Source organism: Ochotona princeps, chromosome 3, assembly GCF_030435755.1.
Source record: "Ochotona princeps isolate mOchPri1 chromosome 3, mOchPri1.hap1, whole genome shotgun sequence".
NCBI lineage: Eukaryota > Metazoa > Chordata > Mammalia > Lagomorpha > Ochotonidae > Ochotona > Ochotona princeps.
The window spans coordinates 36032337-36058042 of NC_080834.1; the positions used below are offsets into that span (position 1 = coordinate 36032337).

Below are 25706 nucleotides of genomic sequence, written 5' to 3' on the forward strand. Positions count from 1 at the left end.
TTTTGGCAGCTGTGGAACAGCTCTCCAAGACAGCAGTGGGGAGTCCTCCTTGCAAGAGCCTTTTCCTTAACTGCTTGCACCTGTTCACTGCCATGCTGTCTCAAGCCTGGTCATCAGGGTTGGAAAACCAGTGAAAATTAGACCTAAGCCTCCTCCTCTCTTTCTGGGATCTTCCTGTGTGCTAAGCCACAAGGTGATGAAACAGTAAAGGGCAGATTTCAGCCTTGGAAAGTGATGATTTTCATCTCAGTTTCTGTTCTGTTTTGGGATCAGATACTCCGCTCTGTGTGACAGTGACTTCTCTCATGTGTGTGACAGTGTGCTTCTCTAATGTGACTCAAACTTGAAACTGATGGTTGAGCAGGGAAGTGCATATCCAAAGCTGTGCCCTTGGAACATTGGGTGGGGTCCTCCAGTACTCACAAGCTTGATGGCTTTAAGAAATGAGAATGCTGCTGCTTAGATTTGGGGGAAATTGTGTAATTCTCATGCTGTGTCCTCAAAAGTTATTAAACCCACTGCAGCAAGCTGGGGCCTTGTGGGAGCCGTTGCTAGGGTTGGTCTATATGGGTGTTGGGTCGTCGGATGGCCAGCTGTGTGGGAGAGCCCCTGAGGACAGCTTGTTGCCAACATTCCTCAGATGACAATAGCAGGGAGCATCACAGTATATGATGCAATGTTGGAGTCTGGTGCATTGGCGGCTGCCAGTTGGAGGTGTCTGAAGTATAACTGGAGGATAATAAACCGCAAGAACTTAGGAGAAACTTAGAAGAGTATTTTGGCCTAAAGATAGGAACACAGTGCCAAACGGATAGTAGGCTTTCCGTAAATGGTAGATCTCCCTGAGTGGGGAAAGTATACTACTACTTCATTTTGAAAAGTACCAAATTCGCTCCTAAGAAATATGTTAATGCCTTCCCAGGGGAACCTGTTGGTTAATTATTGCGGAGATTCACTGCTGTAAAATTAAAGTTATTATTTTAGTAGATAGTTCCCAGCTTGTAAGCTCAGCTTAAAATTTTTTTGCTGTTAGGGAGTTACAGTGTTCCCAATCAGGGGAGTCTGTAGATATGGTAACTTTTAGAGATTTGATTTGATTGACTGATGGGGGGGCGAATAAGAATGTATAGCTCCTCTGATGGTTCTTTTGCTTTTGTAAAGGAGTTGATTGGTTATTCCTGAGAATCCTGGCTCCATCCCAGAGCTCTCAGTGGTCGCAAGAGATGGAGGTGGAGGCTTCTCCTTTGTGAGTCTTGGTTGCAACCTCAGCTTTCATAAAAGTCAGTCAGCCTCACCCTTTAGAGGAACTTACCCTTTACACCAGATGGGGTGTGGTCCCCAACTACACTGAGGCTGAGCTAGAGCTCCTCCCCACCAGGAGCCAGGAGCCAGTCATTTCTTTTGCAATTTTTTTTTTCTGTTATTATTTTTTTTTGTACTTTTTCATTTTTTGTTATATTTTTGACAATCTTTACATAGTTAAGTTAATTAGGGTAAAAAGGTTCAAGGGCTGCAGGAAAGTGGGTAAGACTATTATTTCCGTATTGTTTCCTTCATGTATCTGAGGTAAAGAGGGATTTTAAGGGAGAAGCCCCACCCGGTCTCCCACCCACCCCAGGTCCCTGATGCAGGGCATGCTCTGAGGGTCTTGCTCAAGTGGTTTTGGTAGTTCAACAGTTATGAATTGCTGCCAGTCTCGCCATTCCAAGCATGATGAGGTTGTTGAAGAATCCACTGATTGACATAGTCCATCAAAGAGTCTTCATTGCCAGGTTTTTCACTGCCAACATATAGCTGATGTGCTTGATTGACTCATTCCGTCCTCTGTCTTTTCATGGCTACGGTTCTGAGTCCGGCAGTTCGACTGGGGACATCCCCAAAGAAACCCTGCCTGAGGTGTTCCCAGACCAGATTCTTGTATGTACTACCAAGTACAGGGCCTGGCACAGTCCATCGCCCCAATCAGCTGGTGGCTGCAATTGCTGGGTCGGTTCTGTTTCCAGCGCTGTCTTCCACTGGAACCAATGGGTGTTGCAGTCCAGCCTGGTTCTGCCCAGCACACACTTGGCCCTCACATAAACCAGCGGGAGCCACAGCATAGTCAGAGCGACCCAAAATAACCTCCTCCAGGCCCGCCCCCTACCGAGGTTTGCCAGTATGTGCAGCAGACTAGTCCAGTCTGTCCCACATCCCCTTCTGCTCTCATACATGTCAATGGGCAGAAGTTTCTGTCAACGGGCATTGATTTTTCTGTTGTTTTAAATTATATAGCCTTGAAAGTCAATCTTGAGTCCTTTCTCAGAGTTAGAAAAATTATGAGTTTTCTTTAACCTTAAATTTCTGAACTATTTGAAATTTTCAGTACTTTAGGTAATCTGTCTTCCCAGTTTCTCACCCATCCATCCATCTATCCGTCTGTCCATCCATCCGTCTGTCCGTCCATCCGTCTATCTGTCCGTACATCCATCTATTCAATACTGATTTAGGAAATAAGAATGAATACGAAAAAAAAAAAAAAGAAAAGAAATCTCTTTGGTGTTAACTGCATGTGAAATAAATGTTCAGGATTTTGATTCATGAGCTTTGCCTTCGCTCTTTCCTTAAGATAAGAACAAACTTCCAGATTCTCATTAGCTGGTTAGTTGGAGAGTATTTGGGGCACCAGATTGTGATAAGCAGAGTGAGAACTGCATACATAGTTTATAGTGCTTGATATCAATCCTCTCATTGCTTTCTCATAACAACCTTCCAGGTAGGAGTTGATAAAGTAGATGATGTTGTATCCTCATTTTTTTTTTTAAAGATTTTATTATTGGAAAGCCGGATATACAGAGAGGAGGAGAGACAGAGAGGAAGATCTTCCATCCGATGTTTCACTCCCCAAGTGAGCCGCAACGGGCCGGTGCGCGCCAATCCGATGCCGGGAACCAGGAACCTCTTCCGGGTCTCCCACGCGGGTGCAGTGTCCCAAAGCTTTGGGCCGTCCTCGACTGCTTTCCCAGGCCACAAGCAGGGAGCTGGATGGGAAGTGGAGCTGCCGGGATTAGAACCGGCGCCCATATGGGATCCCGGGGCGTTCAAGGTGAGGACTTTAGCCGCTAGGCCACGCCGCCGGGCCCTGTATCCTCATTTTTGTAGGTGGTTTTTTGGACAGTTTACCCATTTAAGGTCACATAACCTGGGATATAATATAGCCTGGATATTTTGAGGTCAAATAAAATACCCTTTTTTTGTATTCCCTCTGATTTCTTGGAACTCACAAAAGCTTAAAAAAATGACAGAAAATCTCTTATGAGTGTAACTGCAGGTGAAAAAGTACGTTCTAGTCTGGCAGACTTTAGGAAACACCATGAACTGACACTTGCAATGTTTTTTCCTAAATCATACTGCAGGGTTGGAGCAGTGGCACTTGGCGCTCTACTCTCTTTTTATAGGTTTTGAAGCCAGAGATTAGTTTTGGTGATAACCTTCCCCACCTCCAGTAGACAGTACTTCCCTGTGAAAAGTGGTTATTTGACCTCCGACACAAAAATTGACTAAGTTGAGGATGAATCAGACCAATACCAAAAAACTTGGCTTAGTCAAACTCCCATCACTAGGGGTCACATGGAGAGAATGTGAGCAGGCAGACTGGTCCTGCAGGATTTACTCAGCCTGGGGAGAATGTGTGTGTGTGTGGGGGGGGGGGGGGCGGGATGTGGGGTGTTGGGTATATCAACTATTCAAGTAGATTAGTGAATTCCCCACATTCTTTTTATTTAATTTATTTAATTTTTAATATTATTTACATAGTTGAGAGGGATGCATGCCCATGTTGGCCTCTGATTAAGGTGGGTCCAAGATATGGAGGAAGTTGGTTTCTTGTGTAGCAGATGTTTTGGATATATCCCTAGGAGTGCTGGATCATATGGTATGTTGATTTTCAGTTGTTTGAGTATTTGCCAAACTGATTTCCATAGAGGCTGTACAAGTCTGCAGTCCCACCAGCAGTGGAGAAGGGTTCCCTTTTCCCCACATCCTCGCCAGCAAGTGTTGGTGGTATTATGTATGTGTGCCATCCTTCCTGGAGTTAGGTGGTACCTCATTGTTGTCTTCATTTGGATTTCCCTTATTGCCAGGGAACTTGAGCATCCCTTGTGTGCATCTGAGCATGCTGTCCTCTGCACAGGTGTCAGCAACTGAGGAGGTGCAGTCTTGATATATGCACTCTAAGGTCAGACCACATATCTTGTGATTTTCCCTGTGGCTGGCATTTGAATCCAGCAATCTAATTGGGGAATTCTCCAAGAAACCTTGCCTGGGTGACCTTATATTTGACTCTTGTGTACACCAGCTAGTGCAGGGAGGTTCAGTCTGTCATTTGCAGCAGCCAGTACACATACTGGTGGATGCAGCTGCCTAGTTCGTTTTGCTCCAGGCCCATCTCTCAAGCAAACTGACAGCTTGCTGTGGCCTAGTGTTCACATACACCAGCTGGTGTCATAGCCTAGTTAGGGCAATCTCCAATAACCTCCCCAATCCCACCCCCAGTCTGCATTTTTGCCTGTGCTGGCATGTGCTGCGGCCTAGCCTATTCTGTCTTTCATCCTATCTGGCTCTCATGTACACCCTTGGGTGCTGTAGCTCAGATGAACCTTACCCACCCCCAGCTCTTATGCTTTCCAGTGGCAACTGCAGCCTGATAGAGGAGTTCCACAAATTCTCCTATCAGGCCCGCTCCCAGCCCTGGATCTCATGCGTTCTGGCAGGTACAGCAGCCCTGCTAGGCATGGTTTGTCCTCAGTCCCAGCCTTTGTAGGTGCTGGCTGGTGCAGCCTAGCCCCACCCAGCCTCCTCCCAATCCTGGCTCCCACAAGTTTTGGTGAGTTACAAGTTCCATGGTTCACTCTAACTCAGCCAGTCACCACTCCCAGTTCTTTGCAAACCAGTGGGTGCTACAGTCCCACAGAGGTGAGTCTACAACTTCCCTATAGAATCTGCCCCAAATCTGATTCTCTAATGTATAATGGGTGTTGTGGCCCACCCCTTGCCTGACACTCAAGGTGGGGTACCAGGGTCTAGCCCAACCAGACATGCCCCCTAGTTCCAGCTTCTGTGTCCACTAGCAGATGGCAGGTGATGCTACTTAGCACAGCACAGCCCTTCCATGTGCACAGGTGCCTTGACCTGACTCAGACATGTTTTCTGGATTCACCTCTCTAAATTGCTCTGTCTCAGCTTCCTCACCTATTTGCAAGTGCAATGGCCAGATCCATGGAAGGCCCCAGAAGTCATTCTTCCCCTGTCAAATGTGCCTTGGTAGTTCCTACTCCAATACATCCCCATTTTCCTCTGTGTGTGTGTGTGTGTGTGTGTAGGCAGCTCTGCTGGGACACTGGTATAGCTAACACAAAATTGATGTTAACCGGGCCCAGAATACCTGCCAGTTACTGGCTGCTTTTCTCCTAAAACGTTCAGTGTAACATTTGTCTAGGTATAGGGCAACCCAGGCAATTGCCTACCGCTGGGCATACCCATATTATTGTGTAGCAAACATATGGTCACTGATTTTATTCAGTATACAGCATAGTTGTATTCTCAGTGAAGTAGGTATGCTGTTAAGGAAAACCCTGTGGCCCAGCCCATAGCACTTATGGTTTACAAAGTATTAAACAAGGGTGGAAATGGTAGCTGATGTCTGTTGAGAACTGATCATATAGCAACTGTGAGACACAGATGATCTTTCTAACATGGATGATCTTATTTAATGCCCACAACAACCCAATGGCTTAGGAACTCCTATTATCCCTACTTATGCAAGGAACAGCCTGATATTAAGAGTTTGGCCCAGATTACTCCACAAGTAAAAAATTTGACTTTCAAAGCCAAAGTTGACCACCTAGGAGGTTTCACTCCAGGCCCAAACTGCCAACACTAAGCTTGGTATGTAGCTGTTTGAAGGCGAAATCTAGTTCTTTACAGGTCATGAAAAAAAAAGAGTTCTTGACTTGCCAGAACGTGCTTAAAAAGGCCATGGGATTTAACTTGTCATACGCCAAATGAGTCTTTGTAACCTTAGCTTATAAGAGTACTTTGAAAAGTTGGTAGAAAATGGGATTGAGGCCAAGTTCTTAAGATGCTGGTTAAGACACCTGCATCCCTCTTTGGAGTGCAGGATTTCCTTCTGGAATCCGGTTCCAGTTCCCAGCTTTTCCCAGTGTAGTGATGTGGCTCGAGTAGTTGACTCCCTACCACCCAGTGAAGACCTGGACTACATTCCCAGTTCCTGGCTTTGACCCTCACTCATCACTAGCCGTTGTAAGCTTTGGATAACTGAACCGGTAGAACTCTATTTGTATGTGTGTGTATATGTGTCTCTCTCAGGGAAGGAGCTGTTTTTTCTGAAACTCAAATCAGTAACTTCAAAAAGAGATTTGTCTTTTCATGCCAGATATTTTAAAAAGTCATTCCATAGTTTATTCATAATACTAATTTCATGAACTTTTGGAAGACCCTGGATTGTATGAATTTTAGAATAATTTAGACCAAAATAAGCTTGTCTTTTATTTCACATGTTTTGGAGCAATTGCTAATGGTATCTGTTAGTTGCAGGAGAACAAGCATGGAACTCTTTGACTCTTGTGATTCCACATCATGGATCAGTGCCACAGTCAGGGTCATGGCTACTTTTTTTTTCTCCATCAGCAATATATAGAGAAATATGTTATAGCAAACCCAATTGGCTTTGTTTTTTTGGTGGGGGGGTGGTATAGCAGGCTTATAAATAACACTCTGCAATGTTCACCTTCCTCCCCATATGATTTTTCAGTTCAGGGACTAGAATTTAGAAAGGAAAAATGTAGTTCTGGTAGACAGAATGTGTAATTGTTTTTAAGTATTAGGAAAAAGAACCACATTACCAGCCTCTCTTGTGCAGGAGGAAGGAGAGCCGACCGCAGGCCTCCTTTGGCAGCAACAATCCAGCCTTGCAAATTATTGGCAGCTGGCGCGGTAATGAGTCCATTTCAATATAAATGGGCTGTTGAGTATTAATTTGTGCCAGTTCCTAAGCAATTCAGGAAGCTGCTTTGAAAATTTGGAAATGTGCAGAGAGCAGTTGAAGGTGGATGCTTAGGCAAAGGGAAGGAGCAGGACAGCCATGGGGAATTATGAAAAGGGCACATAGTGTGGGGGTAATAATGGGGTGTTGCCCAGATCTTGTGTTCCCTTCCCTGCAAGCATGAGTCACTAACTTCAAGGTTAAATACCGTATTTTCCTAGATCAAGGGGAACTGGAACATTGCCTATTGTTCTCTTAGTTCTGGATGTATATGTTTGTTTCTTTACTGCCTCTGTTTTTGCAGGGGAGGGTCCGTGAAATGGGCAATTTTCTCTGTGTCCCTGCTGGAAGTGTTTTCCATTTCAGTCTCTCATTTGATTCCAGTCAGCAGGTGTCTTGGGTGGCAGAGAGGTCAGGGAGGCCAGTGCATCAGGCCAGTGACAGGACGCTGCTGCCCGTATAGCTACATGTTGGATCCTGATTTGGTGTGTGTAACTTCATACAGAATAAATAAAAAAGAATTGATGAACATGGAATTGGTAGGAAATTCCTTCTGGCTGACCACTTACTTTCTGCTTGATGTCTCTGTCCTCTCCTCTCCAGGTTTTCAGTGCATGGTCCCAGATGAGACTCTGATGGCCACCCCGGGGGGCAGGTGTTGACACATTGCCCAGCCCCAGGCACCTGCCATCTTGCCATTGGAATATCTCAATGCCACAGTGCTCCTGCGGCAAGGTGGGCTGGGGTCCACTGTTGCCTTCTAAGGTAGGTTCGTGTATTTGTATGTGAGCTTGTAAATGCTTGTGTGGATTTGGGGAAGTGCTTCCAAAGCGGAGGAACAGGTACCTTTCATGAGAATTGGACTTAACTGTGTTGTGTGGAGCTCGTGGGAAAAAGAATCTGGAATTACTTCCTTGGATTAAAGGTGCACCATCTGACAATTTAAAAAGCATTAGTGTTAAAACTAACAAAAACTGAGAGAAAGCAAGTCCTGGTGAAATCTTTTCTGCTCCTGTGAATTGCCCTCAGGATCTTTTACATTCATTCCTGAACCTCACCATCTTTATAATGGATTATGTTTGAAAAAGGGCTTAAAAATTGTACTTCAAAAACAATGATCTATTTTATTTTTGCTTTGGATCATCTTGAGAGGGCAAAGCTAAACACATTCAAAATAATGTAATCTTTCCTGAATCAGAGATCATCTCTTATTTGTTGCAAAACTTTCTGGGTTAGTGTCATGTGTTAGGACTATTTGTGTGTGACTTGGCAAACTCTTTGCAAGGGTTGTAACGGCGTAGCGAAAACTTTCAGAACTTTGTCTCAGTTTAATCTTAGCTCCTTTTCCCCCCTCTGTCTTCAAGCTCAGCCTCCAGTAGGGAAAAAAACAGGCTTGAAACCAAGACCTCCCACTAGAATCTAATTTTAAAATTGCAATCTGTTGTCTTGTGATTTTCGTTTCAAATTTAACTTTGAAATAAATACATTTCATCCCTTTCTCTCACGGTTTCAGAGGTCTATTTTCAGGTACAGTGGGGTAATCATTACATTTAAATCACATTATTAATAATTGTGGCTTACCTCATTAAGTGTTTTATGCTGAAACTTTACAGTTTCCTTAACAATAGTGCAGAAACCTAACCTATACAGTTACCTTTTGACTCAAACCCAATTTAACTTGGATTTTCTCCAGTTCTCCATGTGGTTCTAATATTTTAATAGATTTTAAGACACCTCATTAGAAGGTCAGCTCCATGATAGAAGAGTTGAGCTATACTGAACAAAACACATCAGCATAGTTAGGTGATAAATATCAGGACAGATAAGCTGTTAATGCCATCAGGAGATGAAATAAAATGTGGAAGGAGTTTATAAAATAGGACATGTGTGTCAGTATCTAAATACCCCTGCACAATTACACACTGTGTCCAGGCACATACATGTCAGGAGGACAAAGTGGCATTGGAACCAGGAGAATGGGTGATTAAGTCTAAGCTTAACATTTGTACATTTTTTTAAGATTTATGTATTTTTATTGTAAAGTTAGATATACAAAGAGGAGGAGAGACAGAGAAGAAGATCTTCTGTCCACTGGTTCACTCCCCAAGTGGACCCAAAGCTGGAGCTGAGCCAGTCTGAAGCCAGGAACCAGGAGCTTCTTCCAGGTCTCCCATGTGGATACAGAGTTCCAAGGCTTTGGACCATCCTCAACTGCATTCCCAGCCTTCAAGCAGGGAGCTGAATGGGAAGCTGGGATGCCGGGATATGAGCAGGTGCCCATATGGGATCCCAGTGCGTTCAAGGCGAGGACTTGAACTGCTAGGGTACCATGCTGGCCCCAGTAGTACTTTATCTTAAACAGTTTCCCTATGCCATCTGTTGGAAATTTGTTTTTGATGCCTTTTTGTTGTAGCTGTCAGAAAGGGTGTCCAAAATCTCATTTTTCAATTACTCCCCCATCCCCTTCTCCACCACCATCAAATCAGTAACTCAGATCCAATTGATGTGTTTGCTTTATTTATTTGCTTAAAATGAGCTGTGAATTTCCTAGTGAAATTTTAGAAAGTATTCTCCCAAAATGTAGATCTGAAAAGGAAAATGACCCATAAACAATTTCTCCAGAGTAGTTGCTTGTAAAATTTTGACAAAGATTTAGCACCTGCGAACATGTGGAACATATCTACTTATATTCTTAAACACACCTTTCACGTGCTTGAGCTTTGCACCTCAAATGTGAGGTTTTACTCCTTGGGGATAAGGAGAGTGCTTTTGAAGAGGTGTTGTCCCTCGGAGTTGGGATCATCTTTGTGATCATTTACACCTGAATGTAAAGGTCCTAGGCTAACTGATCATAGCATCGCTCAATCCAGAATCTTAACTATCCAACTTTCCTGTTGCCAACCTGATGGGAGAAGTGGGAACTTCACTATTGTGAAATTTTGTTTCATTCTTGGAGTTTCTAAAATATGTCATATGAAATTACTTTCAGGCTATATGTAGAGGTTGTATATGAAACATTGGTGGATTTTCTGTTTTGATTTTGGGTCCTGTCTAAAGATATTTTATTATGCATAAGCAAGCATTCCAAAATCTAAAAAACTCCCTAAATCCAACTCACTCCTAAGCCCAGGCATTCTAGATATGCCCAGTCGACCAAACCTTAGTCATCACTGTGCGGAAGTGCATTCCAGAGTCTCTTGTATCTTTGTATTCCCTCCTTCTCTGTCCTCTCAACAGCTTGTGATTGTGGAAATATCTTTCCTTGGTTTGTCTGTTGAGCACTTTGAAAGTATGGCTTTCTATGGGTTGTAATGTTTTCACCTGAAGCACTATAAAAATTCACAGTTACCATGGTTAACAATTGCTGCCCAGGGTTTACTTCCGTTTTGTTTGTGTTGTGTTTCTCTGCATCGTTGATATTTGTAATTTATAATTGTGCATGCACAATGCTAAGCAAGTTTTTGTTCATGTAAGTGTGTTTACCATTCCTTAGGAAGCATGGTTTGATGGTTATGATAGCTGTTTTAAAAGTCATTGTAGAATAACTCCAGGGAGTCTGGTCTCTTTGAAGCTGACATCTACTGACAGATTTCCCAGGCTCTTCAGTGCAGCATAGGTGTTAGGAATTTATGTTGGGAGACTGAAGATCTTGCTAAGGGCATATGTAGAAGATTGAGTTTTCCCTGTTACTGTTTCCTCAGGCAGCCAACCCAGCTGGGACCAGATTGCAAGTTCTGTCTCACCTTGGTTGGGTGGCGAGTTTCACAGCAGTTTCAATTTCAGAGTCTTTTCTCCGCTACCTTGGGTTTCTGTCTCTCGCGTCACTCAGGCGTTGGTCTGAGGGCTGGGCTGTGCTTTACATCCTGATGCTGTTTGTTGTGGTTTAGTCCAGATCTGGTGTCTCAGTGATGAGCCTGCGGCTTGTATGCATATGTTGACTGCGTTAGGGGAGGTCTTTTTCCAGTTCCCTTTTCTCTGAGATCCCCGTACGATCTCTGGCTACCAGGTTCCCATGTGGAGTAACAGAGTATATTACAGAGTTTTGTTCTCTCTCTCTCTCTCTCTCTCTCTCTCTCTCTCTCTCTCTCTCTCTCTCTCTCTCTTTCTCTCTCTCTCTCTCTCTCTCTTTCTCCCTCTCTCTCTTTTCCTCTCCTCTACCCCTAACTTCATTCAGGACTGTTGATTTGTTTGTCTTATATTTCTTCTATTTTCTGATTTCATTTTGCTAAATTGTGCCCAATAAATGTTTATTTTTATTAGCTTATCATTGAAATTAGACTATTTTAGGTGGTTTTTTTTTTTCAGTTTTAAGGGGGGGTGGTGGATCCAAAGACTAATTTTGCCACAATCATCACTTTAAAACTAAAATTTTCTTTAACTGGAATCATCCAGGTAGTGCTAGTTAAAGCTTGGTTTGTTTAATTTTTTTTTTTTTATGAGATGGTGATAGAGTCACAGGAAACTGTAAGAAATATAACTGACACCTAGTCTTCCATAATGATTGCATCTTACAAGAACTATAAAATAAAAATCTAGAAATTTGACTTTGTTTCAGTGTGAATATAGTTCTGAATAACTGCATAATGCTTAGTAAGTTAAAGCATCCCATGAGAATAACTCCTGTGTAATGTTTGTGTGAGCCACCCTAATCAATAATCCTAGTGTATCTTGATGAAGTTCTGTAAGATGCCTTTTAATTCCTTCATATTGTATTTAGTTCAATAGAATTTAAAGGCATTTGGAGCAGTTACCTGTGATCATGTGTAACTTATCACTCTGAAGGAGGCAGACCATGGTGTTGGCAAGAATGTCAAAGTCACAGCTATGCTACTGGCCTTGATTCCTGGGCCCGGAATATCTTGATCTTCAGACCCGTTTCTTACAACACACTTGCCCCCTGTACAGCAATGTTTCCTTTAACCCCATTTTTTCCTTTCTGGGTCATCTTAAGACTTGAGTAGCTTTTTTACTGATTTCCCTGACTTTGGGGAGAGAATGCCCTTTCAACCCTTAACCCATTCCCACCCTTCCTTCAGCAAATCAGTGAGTCTAAAAGGAGGAGGAAGAGAATCTAGCAATTAAAGATGAGAATGAGCTGGAATGAGGCAGGAGGGAACCCTTCATTGTTTCCCCAGGTATTGGGGGGCTGGGGACACCATGGAGCACAAGCTGAGCCCCTCTCCCCAGGTTACAGGTCAGGACAATCTCAATCGCAGCTGTGCAGACTAAAAAACCTATAGAAGTTGGTGGAGGGAAGGGGCCCAGAGTGCAGCAAGCTCATTGGATACCTGTGCTCCTCAGAAGAGAATGGTGTGTTTAAGATGGCGTATGCTGTATCCAGTGGACACCCTGAGATGTTTCTGTCAATACTTTATTGTGGTTGTGTGGGCTTTCACATTTTAGTTTAAGACATATTCAGCTGTTTCTATGGTTGTAACTTGATATCTGAGAGAACTGAGTCAGAACTTTGTATGGGTACCGGAATCTCTAAGTGCTCAAGTGCCTTCCCTGAAACAGCATATTATTTGCTCAGAATCTAATGTACATCCTTCCATATATTTTACATTAGCTCTAGTTTAGTAAAATACGTAATGCATTGTAAATGCTATGTAAATATCTATTATGCTGCAGTATTTAAGGAATAGTGAGAATAAAATGCATGTCTGTGCATATTTAGCATATTACATGATTTTTGGTCCAAATGTTTTCAATCTGGTTGGTTGAATCCATAGATGTGGGACCTGCTGATAAGGAGAATTTTTTTTTTTAATTGAACACCCACTGCCTTTCAAACTATGTTCTAAGCAAGGAGGACTCAGCCTAAGTAAAACTTTCATCACTTCTATTTCAGTTATAGTGTAGAAGGGTAGAGAACAAAAAAAGAAAAGTAAGTTAACTATATCATTCATTATACTCAGAGAAAAGCAGAAGAAGCGAGAGGCATTGAGGTCTCCAAGAGGGATACCAGGGAGAGCCACGGTGGGGAATTTGGTGAAGGGAGCTGGACAGGAAAGATCTAGACAGAAGAAAGAGGAAGATCCAGTCAGACTAGCAAAACAAGAATCTGTAACAGCAAAAAAAGAAAGCAAAGTATGAGAAGGCGGCCCGGAAGTGTATAGATCGTGAGTTTTTCTTACGCTAAAATCCTGTCTACTCCCTACTGCTTACCACCCAATGGGAGAAACACATGGGGCTGCTAACATTCTGCAAGAATGAGCCATTGTCTAAAACTGAGAGTTCAGTGAACTTAAAGCAGATCATGTTTTCAGGCTAGAAATCTACTCCAGTTTGAGGATTCCCTTATCCAAAAGGCTTGGGACTGGAAGTGTTTCGTATTTTGAATCCCACTCTCCCCTCCCCGCCCCAGGTTTTGGAATATTTGCGTATAAGACAATGAGATATCCTGGTGATGGGACCTAGGATAAATGACACAATTGTTTTATGTTTTGTGTATACATTATTCTCATGGCCTGAAGATAATTTTATAAAGTATTTTTAGTGTGTCTGAATTTTGACTTTTATTGTCCAGTGAAATCAGGTGAGGAATTTTCCATTTGTGGTGTCATGCAGGCACGCAAAGTCCTAGATTTTTGCAACATTTCAGAGTCTTTCCTTCTAGATTTCAGGAAGCTCATCCTGTACCGTTTTTCTGACCTTCTTGTTATTTTCTCTCCCCATTGTTGTACTTTGTTGAGGCAATTCATTACCACAAGTGCGGTGTTTCTAGTCTTTGGTTTTTACTTGAAACAAAATGAACAGGACCAGGAAGGTTAGAATACAGAGTCACTGGGCTGGTAGTCATGCGGAGGAAGTGGTAGAAGCTACAGAATTAGAACCTGGGGTTGCTGACGGGGGAAGGGGTGGTCAGCAGAGGTTGACCCTGAAAGAAGAGAGGACATCTCCTATCAGCTATGAGCAATGTGAATTTTTCATGTTGATGATATTTCAGAACCCACGTGGGCCTTCATGCTTCTCACTGTCCTTTCCTGCTCCAACTTCCTACACTCATTCACTCTCTGAAAGTTGCTTTTGAAGGGTTTGGGGCATTTGGCCTTCTCCTCGTTCTGGTTCTGACTGTGACAATAACTTATCCCCTACCTTAGCTATAAAGTATCTTGCTACTAAGAATGCTGTTAATATCACAGACCTGTCAGTGTGATATATGGTGTGTACTGGAATTCTGGAAGGTTGGGGCCATTTCCTTTTGGAAATCTCTCCAGAAGCTTTTAGCTTGATTAGTTTTTGTTGGCAGCAGCAAGCCTAACCAAACAGTGGTTGGTGAAAATGTATCTGTCAAAAAAAAAAAAAGAAAGAAAAATATTTTCTACCAATTTATATTTGCAAATGTTTGCTCTATTTGATAGGATCACGTATCCTTTAGTAACTTTGAGGCGACAGTTGCGCCTGTTCATCCGTTCTGCTAATTTCATTACACAGTGTTGTTCTTTTAAATTTGCTCCTCTGTTAGTTGAAATGAGGCTGTGACATTTGTTGTGTTTTTTTTTAATTGGCTAAACGTATTTTCATAGACACAAACAGGGAAGTTAATTTCTGCTTTTACAAAAATCAAAAACAAAAATTGGTCACGGCCTTGAAAGGTGTTGCTGAAATGCGTCATTTGTTTATTTCACTTGTAAAAAAATGCAGCATGTGGTATTCTTAGGAGTTCAGATAACACAAGTACTGTGGACAGTTGGTCTTTTTGTGTTCTTTATGCTTTTGTATTTTTCCCTTGCTTCTTAAAGATACCAGCCAGCAAAGTATAAACATACTATTTTGAAAGATACTTGTGCTAATAAAGAGGAGATTCTCTTTTTGAAAATTCCCTCGGAGAACCATAGATGTGTGACCCGGCTGGGAATATTCCACTAGGGGCTTAGTGTAACATCTGGTGCTTTGGTGTCTTACCTCTTGAACTTAAAGGAGCAGAAAGTGGAAGTTTTTTTTTTTTCCTTCTTGTTGTCACAAATTTTATTTCTCTAAAGATGTCCTTTGGAGAACGTGTACACAATGATTTAGGCTGAAGCGTGGAATTATAGAGTGATTCCGGAATCACTGAAGGTATACCAAATCCCAAGCTGTTTTGATCTCTTTTAATCTCTTTCCACTGGTCACAGATCGCATCATTTCTCATTTCCTTGTGATGCAGTTTCCATTTTTGTTTATTGAATGTCTTCCCTGTCCCAAGAGAAGGAATGTGTCATAGTATTTGTTTCTGTATATCTGGCTTTGTGAATATTTTAGGTGCTCAGCAAATCTTTGTCATTCATTCTTCTTATTTATTTACTTGAAACACACACACACACACACACACACACACACACACACACACACACACACAGACCTTCCATTTGCTGGTTCATTCCTGAAATGCCTACATACCTGGTTCTAGGTCAGGCTGAAGCCAGGAGCTAGCAAACTCCATTTGGTTTTCCATGTAGGTTATAGGGACCCAAATACCTGAGCCATCACTTGCTACCCCCCGTGTTTGTATTTTAGCAGATAGATGGATTAGACACAGAGGAAGCAGAACTTGAACCAGCATTCCAATATGGGATGTTGTTGTTCCAGGTGGTGACCTAGTTAACCTCCCGGATGTGTGTGTGTGTATTTCTAAATCCGTAGCTATGTAGGTGCCAAAGTGATCAGCTCAGTGATATGCACAGTTATTCTTTTTCTTGCCTTTCCAGCTATTTTCCTGTGTCACCCTAAGTAGTGAATGTCTGTATTTACAGAGTACATACAAAGTCCGTGAAGCACAGCTCAAAAGCATTCAGAACATTTGCCCCCATACTGAACACAGACAGACTTTTTTGTCTTGCTATTTATTCCTACCAGTACAATATAAGGGCGACTTACATAGCATTAGGAAGGGTGAGTCATCTGTGGATGATTTAGAGCATGTGGGAAGATGTGTGTAAGTCTTCTGCAAGTATGATTCCATTTCACAGAGGGGACTTGAGCCTTGTCGGGGTTGTTCTGTTAGGACCTGCCCCTGTTTGAGTACTGGGGGATAATGTCAAAGTAGGAAGTGTTACAGGGAGACCCGGTGGCCCGGGGAGGGTATGCTGAGTGTCATTGTCTAGCTTTGAAGATTTGCCTCATACATGCTGTGGTAACAGGACTGTGTCACTGAATCAGGGAGAAAGCCTGGGAGAGTGTTCAGCAGAGACCTGAGTTAAGCTGTGTAGCCAAACAGGACTGATTCACCTGTGGTCGATGGTGTGAATCCCTCTGTGTCAGATGAATGTCTGGGGTTGGGCTTCCATCCAGGCAGAAGCCCGTTAGTCTGGTGCTGGGCTGCGTTGCTGCTTTGTTTTGCCCGTATCTTTACTGCCACTCCATATCCCTCTGAAAATCCACCAAGGTCAAGATTTTCAGGATGTTGTGAAATTTAAAGGTTAAAACCTTTCATCTTTGTGGCATTAATATCATTAGGAGGAATTGATCAGATACACATCATCAAGTTTTTCATTTTTTGATTAGGATTTTGAAGTATGTTTAGAATCCAAGAAAAGCCCCCCCCCCCCCCCACTGCTTGCAGGGGCCTCCACCTCCCCCCCCCAAAAGGTCACAGCCCTTGGAAGACTTGGGGGGAGGTCACTAAATACTCTCTGAAAAAATTTTTTTTAACATAGATAAATCATTTCAAACAAAATTGCACCTTTGGTGCACACCTCTGTTCTTTTAGAGTTTTCTATTTATGCATCTGGGTAGGACTTTAGAACTGGGGAGTTTAGGAAAACAGAATGGGAGAGCAGAGTTGCTGCCTATCCAAATACAAAACTACACTGTTCCACAGGCACTGACCCCCTGGGGAAAGAGGAGTCTCATTCTCTAATGATGGTGTTTCTGTGCCCTCAGAGCGCAAGCTCAGCAGATATTGTCAGTCAGTACCTGCTACCAGGTAAAAGTCCCTAGTACCCACCAGGTGCATAAGGATGTACTGTTACTTACCTAACCTGCTCTGCCATTCCCCGTGTCCCCGTATTCATAGTGACTCACTTATGCGCTTCTCCCTCCTCCCTTTGCTACAGACCATAAAACCATGGGAAACGCAGAAAGTCAAACAGTAGCGCATGAGTTTTATGGAGAAAAGCATGCCAGCCTGGGGCGGAAGCACACGTCCCGTTCACTGCGCCTCTCGCACAAGACACGGCGGGCAAGGCACGCATCCTCCGGAAAGGTGATCCACAGAAACTCTGAAGTGAGCACGCGATCCAGCAGCACCCCCAGCATCCCACAATCCCTGGCCGAAAATGGCCTGGAGCCCTTCTCCCAGGAGGGGACCCTTGAGGACTTTGGGAGCCCCATCTGGGTGGACCGTGTGGATATGGGCTTGAGACCTGTGTCTTACACAGATTCCTCTGTCACGCCCAGTGTCGACAGCAGCATTGTCCTCACCGCAGCCTCTGTGCAGAGCATGCCAGATTCGGAGGAGAGCAGGCTCTACGGGGATGACGCTACGTACTTGGCTGAGGGAGGCAGGAGGCAGCATCTTTTTACCTCCAATGGACCCACTTTCATGGAGACGGCGAGCTTTAAGAAGAAACGCTCGAAATCTGCAGACATCTGGCGGGAGGATAGCCTGGAATTCTCACTCTCCGATCTGAGCCAAGAACATTTAACAAGCAACGAAGAAATCTTGGGTTCCGCCGAAGAGAAGGAGTGCGAGGAGGCTCGGGGGATGGAAACACAGACGAGTCCGCGGCAGCTCAGCACCTGTCAGCGTGCCAATTCCCTGGGTGACTTGTATGCTCCGAAAAACTCAGGGGTGACAGCAAACGGAGGACCCAGGAGCAAATTTGCTGGCTGTTGTCGGAATTTGGTGTCTAATATTCCTGATCTTGCAAACCATAAGATGCCACCAGCTGCTGCCGATGAGACTCCTCCGTACAGTAATTATAACACACTTCCCTGTCGGAAATCTCACTGTCTTTCGGAGGGTGCCACCAACCCACAGATTAGCCATAGCAACAGCATGCAAGGCAGAAGAGCAAAAACAACTCAGGTAAAGTTATTGAAACCTGTTTCAATATTTTGGAAATGGTGCATGACTCTGGAAATGCATGATTATGCTCTTACGTGATTCCCATCTTTCATTTGGGTTTTGTCCTGTTTACCTGTTGGCTGCTGTAGCTAGTGCTGCTGGCTGCTGGTTGTGTGGTTAAGGAGGGAAGGGGAGATGAAAGGAAGTGTGTGTGGAGAGTGTGATGGGAGTGGGAGTGAAGCCCGTAAGTTCATGTTGGGAAACTCCCTCCTTCTGCAACTCAGTTTCCAACAGCATCTCAGTCATTCAAGCTGTCGTTCTAACTTGGTCCCTTCTGTACATAAGCAGGCATGGTGGGTTGTAGACTCTGGAGTTTACATCTTCATGGCAGCAGGTGGGAAGAGGTTCATTGGCAACTCCTTTAGGGAGCCAATTTTAATTCAGGGCGGGCTCAGGTCACTTGTCAGCTCCTCTCCAGGGTTGGCAGGCTTGCTGCCTTACCAGGAGCCATTTCAATTTCCTGTTCTTTGCAATGCCGGCCAAACCCATCTCTGGAGGGAGGTTTAGCGGAAGGAATAATGTGGGTGGGTTCCAGTTACTACTTTGCAGCCAACTCGTTCTTGACCTTGGGCAAACCCTAACTTCTAGTGGTTCCTCTGCACATTAGGGCTGAGGATGCTCAGTTTGTCTTCTTTGGTGGCTAGTAATAAATACACGAGTCTTTAAAAGAGTTAGAAAGTGTCTTACTAGTGAAAGGAGGGCTCACTCAGCACTGGTGACTAATACTAGGATAATTAAAAATAATTTGACTCTGCAAGCTCTTAGTCTTTTCTGTTTTGTTTGTTTTTCCTCCTGTGGTAAGAGTTTAGGGAGTCTTAGCTCATATGGAGGGTAATGAGGGAATTTCTAGATGGTGCTTTGTATTCAAAATCCAGACTGGGTCTATTCACATTGAAAGACATATCAGCCATCAGGGTGACCACAAAGACCAATGCTGACTGCACTGTGATCTGTCCAATAGGAGATAGCACTGCTGCCTGTGGTCTTGCCCCAGGGCAAGTCAGATGAGCATGTTGAGGTCCATTTTTGTCAATCGGCAGATGGTGAAGGGCTGGGAGTGAGGGGTTGGGGTTCAGGGAAAAGGGAAGCTGGTCTTAGATATCCGTGTTTCATCATGAGGACAGGTTTTGCTGATAGTATGTTAGCAAGGCAGGCATCCTGGCTTCACTGATTCTTATCTGGAGGGTCTTGGGCAGGAAATTCATCCTCTTGTCACCTTGATTTGTTCATCTATCAGGTGGAGATAATAGGATAATGATTTTTAGAAACCAGGATGAACTAACATATGAAGTACTTAGGAAGCAGCTAGTTAGGGATTTATGAGCTTTTCATCATTATTGTTAATTTATATGGGTTGTACAGTCTTTTGATTTGGCATTTGAATCAAAATCTTATATCAAAGGAAAGGCTGAATCTGTGGTCTGAGAAGGTGAGCTTGCTGCTTACATCTGGATGCAACCCCTGAATCTTTAACCACCCCCCATCTCTTTTCTGAATTGAGCTTACAATGGCGAAAATGGAAGGATACCCTCTCCCCCTGAGAAGCTTCTCTCTGCCCTCTGAGGGCTGCTCCCTAACTGTCAATTTGGCAGGTCATGGCAGCAGGTGACCCACTTCAGGCTAACCTGGAAGGCACTAGAGGGCTGTCTTGAAGGCAGTGTCTGTTTGGTGTTGCAGGAGTAGTCTACTTCCTGTCCTTATGAGTCTGGAGAAGGATGCACTGACATCCACTGTTGAAAGTGGAGTGAGATCAGTAACAGTGCTAGGTTACACACACTCTGTGAACTTTGGTCACAAGCTGCGATCCAGGGAGAATCAAGATGGCGGAATAGGATAAGGACCATTTAAACAGATGGAAAAACATTTAATCAGGATGAAGCAGAGAGGACATATTCAAGGAAATAAGAGAGGACAGAACAATAGTAGAGGGGTGCCTGGAGACTCGCAGTCACAGGAAAGCAGTGGACACAATGGTGTGGTGTTGCAGTGACTGTTACTCCAGCGGCATTCAGCGAACAGCAATCTGAACTCCACCAGCAGCCAGAACTCCACCAGCAACCAGGTGGGAAGGGACTTCCACTGGGAGCTGCAGAGGTGAACCCAGACAAAAAACTGTCCATCCTGCTGGTCCATTTGATTTGACCAGGAGCAGAAACAGAGTAGCAGATCACAGACGGGCAGTGCGAGAACAGGGTGGATTTCACAGCCCAGTCAGCCCCCTAGAGCTGAATTGGGTGCCATTTTGCGTAAGAAGGCAAAGGCAAGGGAAAGGACTGAGCATACACTGAGCTGGGAGTGAACTCAGTTCTGACTCAGTGAACTGCAGCAATGTGGCATTTTACAGGTTCCACCCAAGACAGGTCTGGGTCGCCCTCAGACGTGATGGCCAGCAGATCAAGAACTCTAGTAGTGGTACATCAGGTGCCATTTTGTACACTGTGGCAATAGCTTTCGGTCTGCAGGGGACAACAGTGAACTGCGCATGTGCTGATCTCGCCAGAACTCACTGAGTTCAGCAAATTGCACTGGTCCCACAGGAAAATAATACCGACTGTGACATTGTACGGGTCAAAATAGGTCCGTGTGGCACCCAGACCTAACGTCCAACAGGTTCCAACAACATCAGCGCCACCAACAATCTAACTATATAGGACACCTGGTGTCTCTCTAATCCTGGGACCTGCTCCAACTGGAAGTGGGAGAAAGGTTGCAGAGACAACACAGGAGGTGGAGAGTGGTGAGCCAGGAGCTGGGGCTGTGGAGACCATGGTGGGAATCTAACATAAGAACCCAGACCTGGAACTCGCTGGAGGCTGTGGCACAATTGGCTGTAAAGCAAAAAGTTGTGTGCCGACTGCAATAAGTAAAATCGCATTGTACACCTGTGTGTGACACAGCTTAGAAACCTGCCCCAAGGAGAAAACTCTGCTAACCAGAAGTGCAATGACCAAGAGCAAAAGAAGAGACAAAGGCACAATGAGTATTACTGAAGACTCCCCTGTAAAGGAGCAAAACCCTATGCTAATCTCAGAGTTAACTGAGGAAGACATCGAGAAAATGGGGCATACAGAATTCATAAAACTCATTTTAAAGCTTCTGATAAAAAATGAGAAGCACCTACAAGAGTTCAAAGAATTTAAGGAAGCAGTAAAGCAAATCAAGGCTGGTATATCAGAAATTAAGAACACAATAGAGCAAATTAAGAGTACAGTGGAGAGTCTCCAAAATAGAATGAAACAAGCAGAAGAAAGAATCTCAGAATTGGAAAATATTTCCTGTTATCAGGGGAAGCAAACAAAAAGCTGGAAGCAGAGCTGGATCAGGCCAAAAAAGTATTCAAGAACTGAAAGACACTATTAAGAGGCCCAATATAAGAGTTATGGTAGTCCCAGAAGGTGCAGAAAGAGAAGCTGAGTTTGTAAATGTATTTAATGAAATAATAAAGGAAAATTTCCCTAATCTGGAGATAGAATTGGGAAACAAGATCCAGGAGGGGCACAGAACTCCCAACAGGCTTGATCAAAAGCGATCTTCACCAAGACACATGATCATCAAGCTCTCTTCAATTGAACATAAGGAAAAGATCCTTAAATGTGCACGTGAAAAAAATCAATTGACATATAAAGGAATGCCAATTAAACTTAAAGGAGACCTCTCACAGGAAACTCTACAGGCAAGAAGAGAATGGAGTGACATATTTCAGATTCTAAAAGAAAAAAATTGTCGACCTAGGATAACATATCCAGCAAAGCTTTCTTTTGTCTTTGAAAATGAAATACAGTTCTTCCACAGTAAAGAAAAGTTAAAAGAATTTGCCTCTTCCAAACCTGCCTTACAAATGATACTTCAGGATGTTCTCTTGACAGAGAAGAGGAATAGCACCAACCAAAACTAAAGGCAAAAGTGAAGAACCTCCCAGTAAAATGACAACAGAAGACTAAACCAATGAACAACCCATTGCTAAAATGACAGGACCCAAGTACCATCCATACATGTTAAACTCTGAATGTAAATGGCTAAAGCTCAATCAAATGTCATAGATTAGTAGACTGGATTAAAAACCAAAGCTGTCTATTTATTGTCTAGAAGAGACACACTTCACCAGCAAAAATCAGCGGAAACGATATTGCATGGGTTTTGTTGTTTTCTGTTAGTTTCATCTCTTCAAAAACACTTCCTTCTGATTAAATCCTTCAGTGACTCATAGATCATACAGTAGCATCATTTTCTTCAAGAAGGTTCTTGATTTTCATCTCTTCAGTTACACGTTAGTCATTTAGTAGCATGTTATTCAACTTCATGGTGTTGTTAATTTCTTTTTTCTCCCTGATGTTGATTTTGTTTTGTGGCTTTTCATTTAATGGATGTATAGTAACTGTGTAATGGAGACTGTCATATCTAGTAACATGTCATTTAACTTTATGTCATTGTAAATTTCTATTTTTCTTTCTATTTTGTTATGATTTTTGATTTGAGGGGATGTACAGTAGCTGTGAAATGGAGACTAGCATATCCAGATGTGGGGATACAATGTAGTATGCATTTCTACTTCCAGACAAAGATGGACTTGCAATGAAACTGTTCACTCTATCTTGACAATAGGATGCTGGACTCTGCCATTGTCCATGCCCGCAATGATGGACATGTGACTGTGTATGAAGAACCATATTTTAGTAATGATATGGAGGAATTAGTGGGGGGGGGAGGGAATTGGAGAGGGAGGGGATAAGAGAAATGCCAGGAGCCTATGGAACTATATCATAAAATGATAATAATAATAGTAATAATGTTTTAAAAAAATTAAAACAAAAAACAAGCTGCGATCCGGCCCTAGGAAGAACTAGACCTCTGTTACCCTGCCAGCCCTGCCACACATGTACCATCGGCTGGTCCCTGAAGGGACTGAGTTTTTCAGTTCAGGGCAGCTCCTGAACTGTCTACCCTCCAGATGCAGTCTCCCTGAAGGCTCCCTAGTGTCCATTCCTTAGCTTGCCGCCTTCTAAAATGGCTAATGCATGGAAGTGAGGTCATCTTGGTGTGGTGTCTCAGCAAGTCATTGCTTGGCAGTCGAATGTGATGCTAAGTGCAATGGACCAGGAATCCTAAGAAGTACATTTGCATCCTTGCCTGGCTGCCTCCTGACCCACTGGGTGACCCTGGGCAAGTCACTCCATCAATGGCTCCTTCTCTGGCCAATGCTGAGTGACACCAGCCTCCAGCAGGGCCATTGGAAGGGCCTAAGGGGCTCCCATGGATGTCCTTGGCAGAGCCTAGGAGGTAACGGAAGTATTCCATTCGTATTGAGTTTATATGTTGAATGAGGATCTTTAATGACTTGAAACAAACCCTGGAATTATGCACAACACTGTCCCTCCACCCACACTTCCTAGGCTAAGTTTGGCGTTCTTCATCCAACGCGATTTCTTGAGAGCCCACTATGTTCCAAACAGAGTATTTTAGGAGGCAGTGGGTGTGGAGCCTTCCTTTTAAAGAATATTTCTCTCTTTATTTTGGTCAAAGTTTTTGACCCAAAGGACCTTTCCAGAGAGTTTGAGTCATAAATACTGAAGTCTTCTAGTCAGCCCTGGTGAGGCAGTGGAATTTGAAATAAACTGTCAACAGTTTGGCTCCCCCACCACCAGAAGAGTTCCTAGCCGACATTTGGCCCAAGCATGTGGCCTCACAGCCTGGAAGAAAGTCCATCTTATCTGAAATAATGGGAACAACTTCATTTGATGTGAAAATAATCAGAAGGGGGATTTGGGCCACTATTCCTGTTTTGATATCTACAAAGTGGCTGGATGCGTTACTTGGAAACATGACATGTAGTGTTTGTCACAGGCTCTGGCACACAAGTGTTAGTGTGTAGGGTGGTGTGTGTGTAGGGTGTGTGTGTGTGTGTGTGTGTGTATGTGTGCAGTAAAGTTGTATACAGTAGCTAAGAGCATCGGGAAATGTATGAGAAAGCTGTGTACTATTTTGGAGCAGAATTTACTTCACTTGATGTCTGTGAAAGCCCCTAAATGATTGCTGGTTGCATGAAATGGAGGGCCAGGTCAGCCTTTGTATTTCTTTGCAGATAGAAGAGGTAGCTTGGCGCGATGCAAAGAAGAGGCTTTCAGTATACCTTGGCTAACTACTATTTTATCTGTTATTTTCTGTCTGTATTATCAGTGTATCTGAGTTTGAGCCTATTGTTGACTGTCTTTTTTTATTGGAAAATCAGATATACAGAGGAGGAGAGACACAGAGGAAGCTTTTCCATCAGTTGATTCACTCCCCAAGCGGCTGCATGGCCAGAGCTGTGCAGATCCGAAGCCAGGAGCCAGGAGCCTCCTCCAGGTTTCTCACGCGAGTGCAGGGTCCCAAGGCCTTGAGCCATCCCCGACTGCTTTCCCAGGCCACAAGCAGGGAGCTGGATGGCAAATGGGGCCACCAGGACATGAACCAGCACCCATATGGGGTTCTGGGCGTATGCAAAGTGAGGACTTTTAGCCGCTTGGCTACTGCACCAGGCCCGATTGTATATAACAGTTGTGCCTATGTATAGGTTACCGTGTGTTACTTTAGGGGAAAAAAAAGTAGGTATGTCCTCCTTCCATACCAGCCATGTGCCTCTTTTCTGGCTCAGGTGAGGCACATTTACTGTGAAAGCCGTCTTGTCTCTAACTTAAACTCCCTGAGTCAGGGCCTCTTCAGTGAGCCTGATGGGAGGATTCCACAAGGGCATCAAGGGAAAATTTGCATTCCACTGTCTTGCACATGAAATAACGGCCGGTAATTGTGATGTTGAAGTTTGACTCTTGCATTCAGGTGAGACTTTGAAAGGGTGAGTAGGAGAGAGAGAGAATACGCTGCCGTTTGATGGAGCCTGTGTCTTGCAGCCAGGTTCTGTGTTTGTAAGGCAAGCTTTGGCTTGGAGCGTTTGTGTGAGTTTGTAAAGAGAGCGTCTTCATTCATCCACGTAGGAACTGAGTGCGAGTGTTGTAGCTGTGCTGGGCGTGTCTCGGGGCTGCACCCTTCCCAGAGCTGCAGGGGACATGCTTTCAGGAGCCTGAACCAAGGTGGAGCACTCCCGATTAGGCGTGGGGCTTGATTGGTTTCTGACATCTCATTCCCAGAAGTTGTGCAGCTCATTGCATGGAGTGGGAACAGGTGAGGTAAAGACCGCAGCCGGATCTATGGGATTCATTTCAGCCTGATGTCGAATCCCAGCATGTTGCAGGAGCCTGCCTGATGACTTCTCCACCAAATCCATTGCCTCTCAGAGGAAAAACTGGATCTAAAGAGGTTAGGTGACAAGATCTGGCCCCTGACCTACAGAAAGGGCCCTTTCTTCTGAAGGTCCCCGCGCTCTCTCCCAAACACATGCTACCTCCGCTTGTTTGAGCAGGGTTTAGCTCCTGTGTCTTCATATTGTAGGATGAGCACTCTTGATTCAGGTAGAGAAACAAGAGGACTTGGCTGAAAGGGAAATCGCTGCAGATTGTCATCACTGCAAACACCTGGGGAGGGATGACCCTGGTAACTCCAGAAAGGGTCATCCCTAGGGCTTGCTTCCATGAATAAGCAACAGGTCGAGTTGATGGTTTTTAGCAAGGGTTCAGCATTATCAGG

At 43.9% G+C, this 25706-nt stretch overlaps 1 protein-coding gene across 5 annotated transcripts in view; it reads left to right on the plus strand.

The window, feature by feature from the left end:
- TIAM1 (TIAM Rac1 associated GEF 1) overlaps positions 1 to 25706 on the plus strand; it is a 198360-nt gene that overhangs the window by 45533 nt on the left and 127121 nt on the right. For 2 of the 5 annotated variants that reach the window (XM_058661716.1, XM_058661717.1), the window contains one exon: positions 7643 to 7804. In XM_058661716.1, the coding sequence (XP_058517699.1) occupies positions 7751 to 7804 (54 nt within the window). In that variant the 5' untranslated portion in view covers positions 7643 to 7750. Of the gene's footprint in view, positions 1 to 7642; positions 7805 to 17076; positions 18051 to 25706 lie in introns of those variants that run through there. The other 3 variants (XM_058661713.1, XM_058661715.1, XM_058661714.1) reach the window with 2 other exon arrangements.